Below are 18,283 nucleotides of genomic sequence, written 5' to 3'. Positions count from 1 at the left end.
CATAAATCATACTCCTTAAAAGTTTAAAGCAAGAAGCCCAACTTAAAGTCTTTCAGTTTCTTCAGAAAAATAGAAAATAAATCCAAATTTGGATGCTTGCTAGTGTCAACTACAATCTCTTCATCTTTGGGATGTGTCCTTATAAAAAAAATTCAATATAATGGTGTAAGGACTGGAATTTCTTATAACGGTGGTGCCGGACCAACTTGCATGCACTTCGATTATTTCAACGGGTACCTGCTATCTTATACAATCACAAATATTAGGATATAACTATGTCGATCAAGGCTTAGGTAGATGGAAAGGTCCTAATTTAATTGTTTATAAGAGCTCCTGATCTACGTCTCCTTTACCAATACCACCTCCGGAAAAAGTTAGAAAAGAGAAAAAATAACGTGGGCTTTTAACTCTCCAATTTCTGAACTCCTCCCTTAGGAAACACAGGAAGTAGGAACGAGCTATTGTTAACTGGTATTCCAAAAGTATGTAGAGACAGTTAGCGGTAAAGCGACATCATCAGTCTCAAGTGCGAGGAACTTCAGCGTGAGCACTTCGACTAAACACAAAAAGAACCATTACAACAGATTTAATCTGTAGCCATTGATTATTGACTGTGCATTTGAAGAAACTCAGTCTATATTTCCAGTAGACCAAGCCAAGTCTAGTGTATAAAATATTAATGCAAAAAATATTCAACTTCACAGCTGCCACAGCAGCAACAATAAGAACAATAATCCAGTAAAGGCAAAGAAAGAACACAGATCTTTGAGTCATATCGTCTTAAACCAAATTTATTCCGGCAAAAATTGCAAGAGACTTAGTGATGACCCTCATCATCGCTGCCCTGTCCATCAGGAGGTCCTCCAGGTCCAACCACTTCCAACTGCAATAGAAGAAACCACTCAGTATGATAATAAGTAATTCATTTAAGCCATCAAATTCTGCATGGAACAATTCAAAATTGGACTTGCACAATTCATGCACGCTGAAATGCCCTAACATCTGAATTAAGCAATCAATTTGCTTTGCTATAGCCAACGTAGGGGGAAAATAGTCTCTTTATTTGCTGAAGAAATGTGAATTTACACCTGGTTAATATGCTAATGCACTTTTTTGACATATACAACAGCAAGGACAACTTCACATCTACAAACTTCACTAACAGCCTCCGAATTAACCTAAATTTAGATAAGCTGGGAGTTCACGTCTAGCTATTCTTCAACAGCCTACAAATTAACCTAGATTTAATCAATAATATATCATACAACTAACTCTGAATTAAAGGATATTCTGTACTTACTTCAAAATACTGTGAGCATACTGGGCATTCATGTGGCTTGCCCTTCTCAAGCCAGAACCAAACAACATCATGCTCATCTTCTGTAAAATCAGACAAAGAAAACACGGGTGGACATTAATAGAAACCAACTTAAGAGACTGAAGTCAACTGGCTTAGAGCAATGAATGTTTGATGGAAACACTATCAACTAATAAATAAATAATGGAGACTTATAAATAGATAATGGAGACTTGCCTCCTTCACCTCCCGGGCATCCTACAATTCTTCTGTCATAGTAGGATTTGACAACAGCTGGCGCTTCCTATAATACAAAACATAGATGATTTGATCAGACTCGTATGCATCAAACTTGAAATAGAACTGATAACAAATAAGCAATCACAAACTAGATTTATTTAAGAAGTTGTAACTAGAAATTCATCATTAGGAGATAAACGATAATAAAATTGGTGTGCACCAAAGGTTAAAAAGAAACACAGAATTGAAGAGAAGATTACTGATCACACGGAAAAAAAAAATAATTCGGCTAGTGGAGACTTAATAATTTGTAACTAAACCACCGAAACAAGATACAATACTAAGATTAAATTAAGTTGCACATTCCCCGTACTTGCATACACATAAGTACAACTCTTTTCACTGGTGAAGGATTACAAGATATGGCAATTAGGATCTCAAGACGCAGCAACACCTATAATGCAAGGAATAACAGACAAATTTCAAAGAGAAAAGAAGAGGTCAATACTAATCAACTGCATCGATGAGCGTTTACCAAAGAGACCATATGTTATATAAATGTACAAGTTAATAACAGAAACAGAAAAGACTTCTTTTTTAACAGCATTCAAAGAGCATCAAAATACAAGCTAGGACCTGAACTACATCAATATTTGAAAGGAAATGGCCTCCATCATATAAGTGATAAGACCATCCTTTTTTTGATGAAGTAATGAGTTTTATAGAGAAAGGCATCAAGAAGATGCAAGAAGTACAAAAGTGAGGGAAAGAGTCAGCTAAAGAATAGGCCTAGTTACTCTGGATATCTTAGTATGGAAATTCTGAATTGTTAGGGCCTATTCCCCTTTTTTTTCATTCTCAAAAAAAGAATAGGCCCTAACAACTCAGAATTTATACTAAGATATGGAGAGTAACTAGGCATGGTAAACTTTTTAAACAGGACGAAACTACAACCTCAGACATATTTACTCATATCATATTCACAATGCATTTTCATAGAGTAAACCAAAAGCTTGAATTATGAAGAAACATTCTAGAAAGCATGGGGTCGTTTGGTTCAGACGCTACTTATAAGGGAATTATATAACCAGATTGTTTATGTGGTAAACGATAATGAAGGGAATGTTATATGATGAATAATAATGTAGAGATTAGTATGTGCTGACTGCTGAATAATAATATAGAGAATGTTATGTAGGGATTACCTACTTTAGCGGCATTATTGTCTTACAATTCTTTTATCTTTGTATTACTAATACATGTATTCTTATTCCATTTTTTATCCTGCATAAAATAATACATAAAGTCCCGTATAACTCAGTGTAGGTATTATTTAATACGGCCAACCAATACTGCCAACCCAAAGTAGCATAAAGTTATAGAGGATTATTTTATCTTATGTAGCCAACCAAATGCCACATTAGTTATGCGGAGACAATTTTTTTCTTCTTTTAACCAGGTAAGGTAACTTTTATTAAGAAACTTCAAGAAAGTACCAAAAAGTACAAGCAAAGCGTCATAGGATAGCAATTACAAATAAAGCTTCTACAATTACATAAAATCTAATAACTGCACCAAGTCTTCTACTACCCTTTCCTTACACCAAAAATATAGATCCTGCAACAACTATTTCTTAGCCTAGGAATCTCGGTCCTCTTATCTTCAAAGCATCTTTTGTTCCTTTTCAGCCAACCAAATATTGTACTCCCTCCGGTCCACAATAAGTGACTTGTTTGCTTTTTTATTTTGATCCAAAATAAGTGTCCATTTATATAATCAAGAAAATATTCAATTTGTTTTTCCAAAATTACCCTTATGTACGTATCCCTAAAAAATCTTTTACTCCTCACATTAAATTATGCTACAATATTTAATTAAGGGTAGTTTAGTCGCACTAACTATTTTTGTCTAGAATTTAGTATTTCTTTAATGTGCGTGCCTAAAGCAAATTGGTCACTTATTGTGGACCGGAGGGAGTATTATTTTATGCGGGAATTTGTGTTGAGATTATTTTCTTAATCCTCCAATTAAACGACCCTAGATGTTTTAGGACAAGTAGAAATAAGAACGGTAGGTTCACCCACATAAAATAATGAGATTGAGATAAAGATTAAACAAGACCATGGTGCCCAGCACAGACAATTGAGATATCTAGCCTCAGTATCCATGAGAATGCTATGATACATATAAAATTAAAGTAGGATCCCTCAAAATGATAAGTGCTACAAAAGTACTATAAATATAAGCCTACCAGAAATCTAGACAAAATAGTTAGTGTGACTAAACTACCCTTAATTAAATGTTGTAGCATAATTTAATGTGAGAAGGTAAAAAGATTACGAAGGGAATTTTTTCTTTAGCAGTTTTTGTCAAAGATAGAGTGAGTGGGGTGGAATGGGGATTTGGGGGAGTGTACGGACCGGTAGGAGAAGGGTCCAAGGTGTCTTTCTGGGAGGAACTGGCCAATGTTAAGGGGGAATGGGACATTCCATGGGTTCTAGGGGGAGACTTTAACACTATTAGAATCCAGGAGGAGAGATTAGGGTGTAGTCTGATTTCGAGGGCCATGGAGGAGTTTTCTAACTTCATCAATGATCACTTTCTCATTAATCTTCCTCTGTCAGGGGAAAGGTTTACTTGGGCCAGGGCGGAGGATTCCAACTCAAGATCTAGACTTGATAGATTTCTGATATCGCCCTCTTGGGATGAGCTGGTGCCGAATGTGCTGCAAATTTCTTTACCTAGGCTGACTTTGGATCATTTGCCTATCTTGCTAGATGGACGCGGAGGGAGGGGGTGCGTGCTCATTTCTGATTCGAGAACATGTGGTTGAAAGTGCCAGGATTTGGTGACAAAGTGAAAGAATGGTGGACAAGCTACGGGTATCAGGGATACCTTCATTCCGTCTACCTTCATTCCGTCTTTCGAAGAAACTTAAATTGCTCAAGGGAGATATTATTTGGTGGAATAAGGAGGTTTTTGGGAGGGTAGAGGTTAAAATGAGGGAGCTTATGCATGAATTTGGGGAATTAGAGAGAAGGGAAGGGGCGAGGGAGCTAGATGAATCTAAGAAAGCGAGACTAGGGAAGATTAAGAGGGAAATAGTCGAGTTAGCAATAGCTCAGGAGACTAGTTGGCAGCAAAAATCGAGGGCGCTCTGGTTAAAGGAGGGGAGTGCGAATACCAAGTTTTTCCACAGGGTTGCGGTTGCAAATCGAAGGAGAAACTTCATAGAGTCCTTAGTTGTGGATGGGGTGAGGATTGAGGGAGAGGAGGAGGTAAAAGGGGCGATAGTGGGGTTTTATGAGAACTTATACAACGAGGAAGTTAGTTGGAGGCCTACTTGGGGGGGAGGGGGGAGGGAGGAATAGAATTCAACCACATAGAGGAGGAAGACAGTGAGTGGCTAAAAAGGGCTTTCGAGGAGGAGGATGTGCACGAGGCTGTGCTGGTGATAAGGCCTCCGAGCCTCATGGTTTCTCTTTGGCCTTCTTCCAGCTCTGTTGGGACACCATTAAGGGGGAGTTGATGGAAGCCATTGAATACTTCCATGTGAATGGTGTTTTCGAGAGAAGTATCAATGCTTCTTTTATTACCATTGTGCCTAAAAAAGAAGATGCATCTTGTATCAGAAACTACAGGCCTATTAGTCTCGCGGGAAGCATTTACAAGATTTTTTCTAAAGTGCTATCCAATAAACTCAAGAAGGTTCTTGACGAGTTTATTTCGTCCTCCCAGAATGCGTTTGTGGAAGGTAGGCAGATCCTGGACGCTGCTTTGGTGGCAAATGAACTTGTAGACTCCAGAAGGAAAAATAGAGAACCCGGCTTACTATGCAAGTTGGACCTTAAGAAGGCTTTCGACCATGTCAATTGGGAGTTCCTGGATTTCATTATGATGCGGATGGGGTTTGGGGTAAGATGGAGGGGATAGATCAAGTTCTGCATTTCCTCAATCAGATTCTCTGTCCTAGTTAATGGTAGCCCGTGTGGTTTCTTTGGCAGCTCCAGGGGTCTCAGGCAAGGTTGACCCCCTATCCCCATGCTATTAATTCTAGTGATGGATGCTCTGAGTAAAATGATGGATCGTGCTGCGGGCGGAGGCTTCTTGAGAGGATTCTCAGCTTCGATCGGGGTGCTCAGTGCCCGAAGAGTCTCACATTTGCTTTTTGCCGATGACACTCTGGTTTTCTATGATGCAGATATGGATCAGTTGACCTACCTGAAGCAGGTCCTGCAGTGGTTTCAGATAGTATCAGGATTCAAAATCAACCTCAGCAAGTGTGAGATTTTTCCGGTGGGTGAGGTTGCTAACATCGATGCTTTGTCTTATGTTCTCAGATGTAAGGTGGGCTCTCTTCCCACTACTTACCTGGGTCTCCCATTGGGCGCTTCGCATAAGGATACTACGGTTTGGAATCCAATGATCAAAAGGGTTGAAAAAAGATTAGCAGACTGGCAGAAACGGTACTTGTCAAAAGGCGGTAAGGAAATGCTTATTAAAAGTACTTTATCGAGTATGCCCACCTATTACTTGTCCCTGTTGCAAGCTCATGTGAGCATCACAAAAAAACTGGAGTGGCTTCAAAGGAATTTTCTTTGGGATGCGACGGATGGAACTAGAAAGTTTCATTTAGTGAATTGGCACAGTCACTTTTCCAAAAAAGTGGGGTGGACTTGGAGTAAAAGATTTTAGGGTATTCAACAAAGCTTTGTTGGGGAAGTGGCTGTGGAGATTCGGGGTAGAAGAGCATTCTCTATGGGTGGAGGTCATAGTAGAAAAGTACGATTTCACGGGAGGGGATTGGAGGACCAAGGCAATCACAACACCTTTCGGGTGTGGCATGTGGAGGAGCATTATGAAGAATTGGGAAGCCTTCAATGGCAACATCACTTACAGGGTGGGAAATGGAAGGAGAATAAACTTTTGGAATCATAGGTGGTGTGGAGAGGATACTCTAAGGGTCTCTTTCCCCCACGTCTTCAGAGTTTCAAACCAGAAGGAATTGATGGTTCAACAGATCCGCAAGGAGCATGAAGGGGGTAGTATGGAACCTCCCATTTAGAAGGAACATGCAAGATTAGAAGATTGCGGAGCTCCAAGATTTGTTGGCACTGCTATATGGGTAAGACAGGCCCCAATTATCTTGTGATTCTTCGAGATGGAGGTTGCGTGGCGATAGTTTATTCACAGTAAAGTCCTTTTACCAGAGTATGTTGGTGAGATCGGAGGCCAACTTTTCCATACTCCTTGATCTGGATTCCTAAGGCGCCCACGAAGGTGTGCTTTTTCGCATGGCTAGCGGCGAGGGGAGTGATCTTGACTGCTGAAAATCTGGGAAAGAGAGGAATTACACTTGTTAGTTGGTGCTACATGTGTAAAAGCTTAGGGGAAGAAGTTGAACATCTTTTGTTGCATTGCCCTGTGTCCTCGGGTTTGTAGAGGGCAATCCTAAATCTTTATGGTGTTCAATAGGTGATGTCAAGCACTGTAAAGGAAATGTTGTATAGCTGGGTTGGTTTCCGCAGAAGAAGAAATCAAAAGGCATGGAAGTTCGCCCCGTTACGCTCATGTGGATAGTTTGGGGGGAGAGAAATAGGAGAGCTTTTGAGGGGATTGAGTCTCCTTTTTCACATCTTAAGAATAGTCTTTTATCTTTGATCGCTTTTTGGTGCAGTCATATAGCCCCTACTTGTATAGAAGATTGGGCGTCTTTGGTAGAGAATCATGTTCTGATATAAATTCTCTACTTTTTGGTATACTTCTTGTATACGGAGTTTTCTCCCTTTTGATTAATATAATTTACCTTATCAAAAAAATATAAGCCTACCAAAGCAAAAGGCAAGTGTGTTATAAAACGATTATGAAACTAGCAATATTATAAAAGAGAGTTGAACATATCCACAAGAAGCTTGTTAAAAATTTGCAGATAGATGTTGACAGGACATACAGTATTTAAGATGAGACAAGGTTAAGAAAAGATCACATCGCACGGCAGGTATAAGTGACACAATAAAATAAGCAAATGTCGCCTACGATGATATCACATCTATATACACCAATCCTTAAGTGCGACAATATGATTTTGAGGTGTTAAAAGAGAAAAAGGTTGACCTAAAATCATATGGAGAAGGTTATCAAAATGGCCTACAATCTCTTGACTAGCATAGCGCATAGCACAACACAATAAACAGAACATAATGGTAGCAAAAGATCCATAACCAATAATAATTCCTTAGTCACGTTACACTTATGTTAGATTTGGCACTAAGGGACTTTTTAATTGTTAGTGTAAAGATAAGTGTAAAATTTACAGAACATTTAGGTTTGGAGAACCCTTAATTTGCTATTCATTAGGTATCCTTATTAACTCGTCCCAATCATAGAGGGTTCATATAACTGACTCAGTTTGGATTTAGGCATAGTTATTGTATATTCAAAACAATAACAACAACAACAACCCAGTAAAATCTCACTAGTGGGGTCTGAGGAGGGTAGTGTGTACGCAGACCTTACCCCTACACCGAAAGAGTAGAGAGGTTGTTTCCGAAACAAAATTCACAAAGTTGCCGAATCATGAAAAGGAAGGACCGGAAGGGTGTTACACAATTGCAGGAATTTTATTTTTTTTTTATGAAATAAGATTCTTCATTGCAGGCATCCATAAGATGCAAAGTTACAAGAAAGGATTGAGTTAGCTCTATTACAACAAAAGTTGAAATGCCATCAAAGCATCTGCGATTTCTTTCTTGCCAAAGGCACCAAAAAATGCATGTTGGGATCATCTTCCAGACTTTCTTGATGGCCCTTTCAACTTTCCAACTGCTCCAACCTTCTACTGATTCACTGATGCCTTGTGGTTATGTCCAACTTATTCCCAGGATACAAAGAAACATATACCACATGTCTGTTGCCACTGGACAATGTAAGAATAGGTGGTTGATTGACTCAGAACTTTGCTGACATAGGTAGCATCTATTTACTAGCTGGAAGCTCTTTTTGCAGAGATTGTCTTGAGTTAGGCATGCTTCTTTGAGTACAGTCCAAGTAAAGCAGATAACCTTTATTAGAAGCTTTGTCTTCCAGATGAGCTTCCATGGCCACGAGTCAATGATTCCATTATGCTCACACATGCTTCTGTAGCCCATCTTCACTGAATAGGAACTTGAGTCACAACCAACCCATCTGATTCTGTTAGGGATCTGCTCATTCATAGTGAAGGTTCTCAGTCTACCAAGCAATGTAAACAAACTACCCAACTCCCAGTCATGCATATTCCTTCTGAAAAGTGGGACCCATGAGTTTCCTGATCTGTATTGACTTGTTGTAGAGTTGGGATCACAAGCAATCTGAACCAGTAGTGGAAAGCTCTCTTCCAGTGGGCAACTGTCCAACCAGATATCTTTCGAGAATCTAACATGTAACCCATTGCCCACCTTGAATAAAATATTCCGTGAAAAATCCTCCCAAAGGCTACTGATGTATTTCCATGGGCCAACACCATGAGGAGACCTGCTTAAAGTACACCAGTGGCTTTGTTGTCCATGTCTAGCAGATACCACCTTCCATAGGCTGGTGTCTTCCTCCCTGAATCTCCCAAGCCATTTCATTAGCATGCTCTTGTTATGTTTTACCAAGTCTTTTATTCCAAGTCCACCAAGGTCTTTTGGTTGAGTTACTTTGGCCCATTTGACCAGGTGAAACTTGTGACCCTCACTGTTCCCCTTCCAGAGAAAGTTCCTTCTAAGTTTGTCCAATTGTTTGAGTACTTTGCTGGGCATAGGATATAGTGACATGTAATAGGTCGGTATGTTGTCCATCACACTACTAATCAAGGTTACTCTGCCTCCTACTGATAGATATTGCAGCTGTCATGTTGCCAATCTCTTCTCAACCTACTCTATCACACCATTCCATACTGCAGTAGACTTGTACTTAGCTCCCAATGTAAGGCCCAGGTATGTTGTAGGGAGGGAACCAGTACAACAACAAAGAATATCAGTTAGATCTCCCACGTAAGGAACTTCATTAACAGGGTAGATTATTTTTTTTGCCATGTTGATATGTAGTCCAGAGATAGCTTCAAAAATGAGTAGAGTTAGATTAAGATATTGAACCTGAGATATTCCAGCTACACAGAAAACTAATGTGTCATCCGCATAGAGCAGGTGTGAGATTGAGACTGCATTCGTTTGATGTCTCCCAACACTAAAATCATCTAACTACTACAGCTGCTTTGCTTTGTCCAACATCTTGCTAAGACCCTCCATATAGCTAGGATAAACAAGAAAGGAGACAAGGGATCACCTTGCCTTAATCCTTTTTTAGGTGAAAAGAAGTCAACTGGACTCTTGTTGATGAGAATTGAACACTTGACTGTGGTCAAGCTATATTTATCCACCTGATCCATTTGCCACCAAATCCCATTTTCCTTAACATTGAAAACATGTATGACCAATTGACTTGGTCAAATGCTTTCTCAATGTCGAGTTTGCATAGGATGCCTGGAATTCCACTCTTTAGCCTTCCATCCAACATCTCATTGGCAATCAAAGCTGCATCAGTAATCTGCCTTTGTTTGATGAAGGCATTTTGATTCACTAAAATGAGCTTCCCTCTCACTGATTTAAGTCTCTCGGCTAATAACTTAGTTGTTATCTTGTAGATGTTGCCTATAAGGCTTATAGGCCTGAAATCTTTGAGCTCAATAGCACTCTTCCTCTTAGGAACCAGTGCTATGAAAGAGGCATCACAAGATCCAACCATATAACAATTTTGATGAAAGTGGTTTAAAGCCCCCATGATGTCTTGCTTTAGAATATAACCATTCACTTTTGAATTGCTTTAGAATCTTGCAGGAATTCAAAAGTGAATTCAAGGATCACAGCACCGCTTCAGGAATGAACTCGAGAAAGCAATTAGAAGAGAGGATTTGCAGAAGAAGAGAAGAAGGGAGAAGAAGAAAAGAGAGAAGATTTAGAATAAGATTGTGTGTATTGACTGATGGTTCGAAAATGTATATTACAGTCCTATTTGTACTGATTACATTGTATCGAAATACTATTGCTACAGCATAATCTTCTTCTAACAGAATTCAGTTACTCTAACTGCCTTAACTAACTTTCCAGCTGTGTAACTAACTTTCCAGCTGTGTAACTAACTTCTTGAATCTGCACGACCTTCTTCTCTATATCTTGAGTTGCTCGTCTCTCATCCTCTATAATTGTGTACCAAAGGGATAAGGTATTTTTTTCCCTATTACATTAGAAATTGCAAATGGGGGACTTTGCAGTTCCTGCTAATCTTTTTTAATGCCTTCCAACTTAAACTAAGAAGAGTGCACGACCTTCTTCTCTATATCTTAAGCTGCTCGTCTCTCATCCTCTATAACTGTGTACCAAAGGGATAAGGTATTTTTTCCCTATTACATTAGGAATTGCAAATGGGGGACTTTGCAGTTCCTTCTAATCTTTTTTAATGCCTTCCAACTTAAACTAAGAAGAGAGGTAAATGTCATCTACTTCTCTTCCACTCGTACAACCAACGTGAATGGAAGTAAAAATAGTTTAAAAAAATGTTACAATAAAGAGCCTGAAGTTTTATTTCTTTTTAACTTTGTTGAAGTTAGTTTTAGCCTTTTAGGAGTGACATTCCTTTGAATTTAGAGCATATGATTACAATACAAAAGTGATCCAGATACCCAGCATCGAAATATTACGGAGTAAGGTTTGAAGAGGTGGAAAAGAGTACTTGCAAATGAATCTTGTCGGGGTAACCAAGTTGGACCCAATGTCACTTTTTCTATGCTGAACAAACTAATTTCCAAGGACCTGGTCCTTGAGTTGCCCAAGTCAAAATTCAGGTTCACCTATCCATCATACCCCTTTCTCTTCTTAGTCCTCCTCTTCCTTGAAGGAAACACATATAATGACTAGTAAGGAAGTGTGAAATAGCAAGATTGATCCAGGTCTCCCCTCCCCCCCTTTTTTCTTTTGGATAAGAGATACAGACACCGTAAAGCTCAGTAAATAATGGGCCACCCTCTACCTTTCTCTTCTTAAACAAACTTGCTTACCAGTAGAATTCAAAATTGTAACGAGTGCTTATAACACATCCCTTGCTGTGTTACATTTGATATTTGTGAGAAGGCACGGGAGAAAATATGATATATTGATATTGTGTGTGATGCAATACAAGAGGTGCTATATATAGCTACTCTATACAAAGGGGATACTACTCCTATTCCAATGTGGGACAATTACATAGCTATCTCTAACACTCCCCCTCAAGCCGGAGCATATAAATCATATGTACCGAGCTTGTTACATATATAATCAATGCGAGGACTAGTGAGGGACTTGGTGAAAATATCTGCAAGTTGATCATTCGATCTCACAAACTTCGTAGTAATATCTCCTGAGAGTATCTTTTCTCTGACGAAGTGACAATCAATCTCAATGTGTTTAGTTCTCTCATGAAACACCGGATTTGATGCAATATGAAGTGCAGCTTGATTATCGCACACAAGTTCCATCCGACTGATTTCACCAAATTTCAACTCCTTGAGCAATTGTTTGGTCCAGACTAGTTCACATGTTGCCATAGCCATTGCTCGGTATTCTGCTTCTGCACTAGACCGAGCAACTACATTTTGTTTCTTACTTTTCCGGGACACCAAATTTTCTTCTACTAAAACACAATATCCAGACGTAGAACGTCTATTAGAAGGTGATGCTGCCCAATCAGCATCCGAGTACCCAACGATCTGCTCATGACCTCGATCCTCAAACAGTAATCCTTTACCTGGAGCCGATTTTATATACCGGATAATGCGGACAACTACATCCCAATGACTATCACGGGGAGAATTCATAAACTGACTTATAACACTCACAGGATAAGAAATGTCGGGCCTAGTCACTGTGAGATAATTTAATTTACCAACCAGCCGCCTATAGCTTGCAGGATCGCTAAGCGGCTCCCCTGTCCAGGCAGAAGTTTAGAATTCGGATCCATCGGCGTGTCAACAGGTCTTCAACCTGTCATCCCTGTTTCCTCAAGAATGTCTAACACATATTTCCTTTGAGAAATAACAATACTTGAGCTAGATTGAGCAACCTCAATACCTAGAAAGTACTTCAATCTGCCTAGATCCTTAGTTTGAAAGTGTTGGAAGAGATGTTGCTTCAGATTAGTAATATCATCCTGATCATTGCCCGTAATAACAATATCATCAACATAGACTACCAGATAAATACATAGACTTGAAGCAGAGTGGCAATAAAACACAGAGTGATCAGCTTCACTACGAGTCATGCCAAACTCCTGGATAACCGTGCTGAACTTACCAAACCAGGCTCGAGGAGACTGCTTTAGACCATAAAGTGACCGACGCAAGCGACATACAAGGCCACGAGACTCCCCCTGAGCAATAAAACCAGGTGGTTGCTCCATATAAACCTCATCCTCAAGATCACCATGAAGAAAGGCATTCTTAATGTCCAACTGATAGAGGGGCCAATGACGAACTGCAGCCATGGATAGAAAAAGGCGAACTGATGCCACTTTAGCCACTGGAGAGAAGGTATCACTGTAATCTAGCCCAAATATTTGAGTGTATCCTTTGGCAACAAGACGTGCCTTAAGTCGATCAATCTGGCCATCGGGACCAACTTTGACTGCATAAACCCAACGACAACCAACGGTAGATTTACCTGAAGGAAGAGGAACAAGCTCCCATGTACCACTTGTATGTAAAGCAGACATCTCGTCACTCATAGCCTGTCGCCATCCTGGATGAGACAATGCTTCACCTGTAGACTTAGGGATGGAAACCGAGGACAATGAAGATATAAAAGCATAATGGGGAGATGACAGACGATGATAACTCAAACCAACATAATGAGGATTAGGGTTTAGTGTGGTCCGTATACCTTTTCGAAGTGCAATCGGTGTACTAGGAGCAGGATCCGCAGTAGGAGCCGTGTCAGGTGCAGGACGAGAACCAGATGGGCCTGATGTAGGGCGCGAACGACGATGATAAGTCAAGAGTGGTGTTCCTGTGACTGGGGAACTAGGGGGGATAACACTGGACTCCTCAAAAGTTGGTATGGGTGAAACCTCTATGGTTGAAGGTGGAGGAGGATTACTAAACTCCTCAAAAGTCGGTATAGGTAAGACCTCAGATATGTCATGGTGGTCAGCAGAAGTGACATCAGTTGTGAAGAAAGGTTTAGACTCGAAAAATGTGACGTCAGCTGACATAAGGTACCTATGAAGATCAGGTGAATAACAACGATATCCCTTCTGAACACGAGAATAACCAAGGAAGACACACTTGAGAGCACGAGGAGCTAACTTATCTTTCCCCGGGGCTAAGTTATGAACAAAACATGTGCTCCCAAAAACCCGAGGTGGAAGAGGGTATAAGGCTGACTGGGGAAACAATATTGAATGTGGAATCTGACCCTTGATGGGAGATGAAGGCATCCTATTAATCAAATAACAAGCTGTGAGAACTGCATCGCCCCAAAAACGCAGCGGAACACGAGACTCAATTAGAAGTGTGCGAGCAGTCTCAATAAGGTGCCTATTCTTTCTTTCTGCAACCCCATTTTGCTGAGGGGTATAAGGACAAGATGTCTGATGAATAATTCCATGAGAAGACATAAACTGCTGAAACTGAGAAGATACATATTCTAAGGCATTATCACTGCGAAAAATGCGGATAGAGACACCAAATTGGTTTTTGATTTCAGCACAAAAACTCTGGAATATAGAGAATAACTCAGAACGATCTTTCATTAAGAAAAGCCAAGTACATCTTGAGTAATCATCAATAAAGCTAACAAAATAACGAAATCCCAAGGTTGAACTGACTCTACTAGGACCCCATATATCAGAATGAACCAAGGAGAAAACAGACTCTGCATGACTCTCAACACTACGCGTAAAGGAAGCTCGGGTATGTTTCCCAAGCTGACACGACTCACAATCTAATCTAGACAAACTGGATAAACTAGGCACCATCTTTTGAAGTTTGGATAAACTCGGATGTCCTAAACGTCTGTGGATTAGATCTGGAGGATCTGTAACTAGACATGTTGTGGAAGGACTGAGCGAGTTAAGGTAGTAAAGACCTTCTGATTCACGACCTGTACCAATTGTCCGTCCCGTACTGCGGTCCTGCATAATAAAAGAATCATCAATAAAATATATACCACAATTGAGGGCACGAGTCAAACGACTAACAGATGCAAGACTAAAAGGACAACCAGGAACATAAAGAACGGAATCTAGGGTGATAGAAGACAATGGGTTGGCTTGTCCAACTCCTTGTGCCTTAGTTTGACATCCATTGGCTAAAGTAACAGTAGGAAGAGACTGTGAATATACAATATTCGACAAAAGTGATTTATTACCAGAGATATGATCAGAAGCGCCTGAGTCCATGACCCATGGTCCAAGAGTACTAGACTGGGAAACACAAGCAAAAGAATTACCAGCAATAGGAGTGTCAGTCTGGGCAACTGAGGCTACTTGTGGAGATGTTTGCTTACTTGCTCGATACTGAAGGAGCTCATTATATTCTTCTTTAGATACAGAAAAGCCCTGGTTACCTGTAGTCTCGCTCTGAGCAACGTAGGCATTTTTGGGTGGACGGCCATTTAAGGAATAACACATTTCGCGAGTGTGTCCAAGTTTGTGACAATAAGAACACTTGGGTCTAGATCTCCCAAAACGACCGCCTCCTCGTCTATTCTCCATAGCTTGAGATGCCCGAACATCCACTGTCTGGGATGCAAGAACAGAGGAATCAAGTATCTGGGATGAAATCACTGGGTGACCTGGTGCTGCAGCAAGGCGAAGTAATCGAGAGAATAATTCATCAACTGTAGGGACAGTCGGACTCGCCAAAATCTGGTCTCGTACTGAATCAAGATCATGAGGAAGTCCAACGAGTGTAAGAACTAGAAACATTTTCTGTCGCTGCTCTTGTTGTTTTGACACACTAGCAGAAACTGGCATCAATGTCTCAAATTCCTCCATGACTGCCTGTACCTGACCCAAGTAAGTAGACATATCTAATTCTTGCTTCTTTAAGTTTGTCATCCGTGATATCACATCATAGAAGCGAGATATATCATTAGTGTATAACGTACGAGCCTTTGCCCAAACCAAATAACATGTCTGGAATGGCCGAAACAAAGGCATCAACTTAGAATCAATAGAACGCCACAAGATGCTACATAATTGAGCATCAATTTTTGCCCAAAGCGCTATCGCCTTTTCATCTCCTTCGCTAGACTGTTTAATCAGATGATCTTGCACACCTTGACCTTTACACCACAACTCGACAGATGAAGCCCAAGCTAAGTAGTTTGAACCTCCCATTAAAGGTTCCGAGGTAATCATAACATTAGAGTTTCCAGAACTCATGCTTTTAGACCCAAAAACATCAATTCCCAAAGACATCTTGTAAATTATTACCAAATAAGAGAAATAATCAACTGTAATCCACTGAAAATAGAGTAAGGAACACTGAACCAGAATAGTAAACTACTGTAGCAGTTGGAAAGTTACTGTTGCAGCCGGAAAATATTCAAAGTGGTCGGAATGAAATAAAAACAGTAAGGGTAGGATCGGAATTACCAGAAGACCCAACTGTTCTGAAGGAACTTTTTCAAAAAATGGCCGGAAGTCAACTTTTTGAAATCACTATTCACGCCGGAAAAATAAAAAAGTGGTCGGAATTTGGTGTAACCTGGATGGGTAGGCTCGGAATTGCAAGGGAAACAATCTGTCCTGAAGAGTCGTCGCCAAAAAATGGCCGGAAGGTGGCCCACGCAATGTTGGAACTTCGCCGGAAAATTTTCTTTGTACAGCTACAGTACCGCCGGAGATTTTCACTGGGATTTGGTCGCCGGACAGTGACTACTCTTGTGGTAGTGTTGGATTTTGTGCACAACACTGACCGAAACAAAGCAAACGCAAAACAACTTTGAAAGTCGCCGGAAAAAAGGGTTCCGGTGACTGATTTTACTTCCCGGAATCGCTGGAATTTATGCACAGCGATAAATCTCTCACGATAGCTCTGATACCATGTGAGAAGGCACGGGAGAAAATATGATATATTGATATTGTGTGTGATGCAATACAAGAGGTGCTATTTATAGCTACTCTATACAAAGGGGATACTACTCTTATTCCAATGTGGGACAATTACATAGCTATCTCTAACAATATTGAATTTGAACCAAAGCCCTGGGGTAAGATTGATCCAGGTTGTCTTAAGCTTAGTAAAACTCAATAATCCTTCTGGATCAGTAGTTGCAAACTAAAACATATTCCCAACATCAGATGTTAATATAAGAGAATAAACAGTATGCTGCTCATTTTTATCTTCTTTGCTTTTGTCTTCAATTGGATTATCAGAAGAACCATAAACTCACAAGAAAACCTAAAAACAACGGCTATTTCCAACATTTCCTACTCTAAATGCATGTTACCCATGTTAATAAGAGAACAATCAATTATGCCATATAATCATTATGCATCAGACGAGAATAACCAATCTGAATATAAGATAAAACAATTTTATTGATCAACAATACATTGCGACAAAAGCAACAAGAATAACGAGTGTGTACTAGCACCAATCATTACTTGAAAATCCACACTGACCTTTGTACCAAAAGGACCCTCAGGAAAGTTAATGTCAAGAAGCTCCCTTCCCTAAAGCACACATCAAATGTAAATTTCAGCCACACGGAGTAACATCTATCAAAGACAATTGAATTAATATACCTAAATATCTCGGCTAAAAATGCTATAAATATGTAGAACATGGTAAAAAACTCACTTGGAGTTCAGCTTCAAGCTCTTCGCGCTCATGGCCAGTTGCAATTGGCATTACATCCTCCACACTCTTCTTAACAGCATTCTCTGTTCCACACAACAAATAATCCATACTCATCACAACCAAAAATTAAATAAACAATAATAGAACATTACATAAGGCACGTATATCAGTCAATCAATCCACTAAAGTACCCTCTGTATCCATTCGACTCTATTCAAACACATGATTTTGTGTAAAAATGCGTGAGATCTGATGAAATTAGGGTTCAGAGTAGAGAGAAGTGTGAAAATATACCGGATGCGGTAGTGAATTGACGAGAGAAGGACGCGACCGATGAACGGAATGCCGCCGGCGATGGAGAAGTAATCGACGTGGCGGCGGAGGCGGTTGGATTGGACTTAGGAGTGGATCGAATTAGTCGTAGGGTACGAAGCTGCGAAGAGAGTTTTCTCCACATAGTGTGTGTGTTCTTTCCTCAGGTCAGCCCCTTTTGCGTCCGCAGATCGAGAGACGAAAGCTTTTCTTATCACTCTCTCTGTTTCGCTTCTGTTGTCTCCACAACTTTTTTGGAAATGAAAATGGCAAATAAGGGTGGCACTGGCCGAAGGGCGACGGCTTCGGCCAAGGTTGACTCGCTCGTGCGAGAATTTCTCCCACGTGTGTATGATTTTTCTCTTTTTTCTTTAACTTTTTGTAATCATTTGGTTAAAATAAAACACTCTATAAAAATTTTATCCATATCTATCTATATCTATATCTATATCTATCTATATTATTATAAAAGTACGAATATTATACACTAAATGTCGAACGATAAAAATATCCCTGAAATATTAATCGATTTTTATGCCCTTTAAAAATAAAATTATTGCTTTGTAACTATA

At 39.9% G+C, this 18,283-nt stretch overlaps 1 protein-coding gene across 1 annotated transcript; it reads right to left on the bottom strand.

Moving 5' to 3' along the window:
* Positions 1-618: 618 nt before the first annotated feature.
* LOC104213004 (putative cytochrome c oxidase subunit 5b-like) lies at positions 619-18,064 on the bottom strand. The gene is made up of 6 exons (XM_070160809.1): positions 17,694-18,064; positions 17,400-17,482; positions 17,222-17,272; positions 1,535-1,601; positions 1,301-1,380; positions 619-883 (listed from the first exon to the last, which is right to left on the bottom strand). The coding sequence occupies exons 1-6, from the start codon at positions 17,854-17,856 to the stop codon at positions 818-820; spliced, it is 510 nt and encodes a 169-aa protein (XP_070016910.1). The 5' UTR covers positions 17,857-18,064; the 3' UTR covers positions 619-817.
* Positions 18,065-18,283: the final 219 nt, after the last annotated feature.

The sequence above is a fragment of the Nicotiana sylvestris genome, chromosome 10 (genome assembly GCF_000393655.2).
Source record: "Nicotiana sylvestris chromosome 10, ASM39365v2, whole genome shotgun sequence".
NCBI classification, from domain to species: Eukaryota; Viridiplantae; Streptophyta; class Magnoliopsida; order Solanales; family Solanaceae; genus Nicotiana; species Nicotiana sylvestris.
The sequence above is the reverse complement of the archived record's forward strand: the minus strand, read 5'-3'. Positions and strand labels throughout refer to the sequence as shown.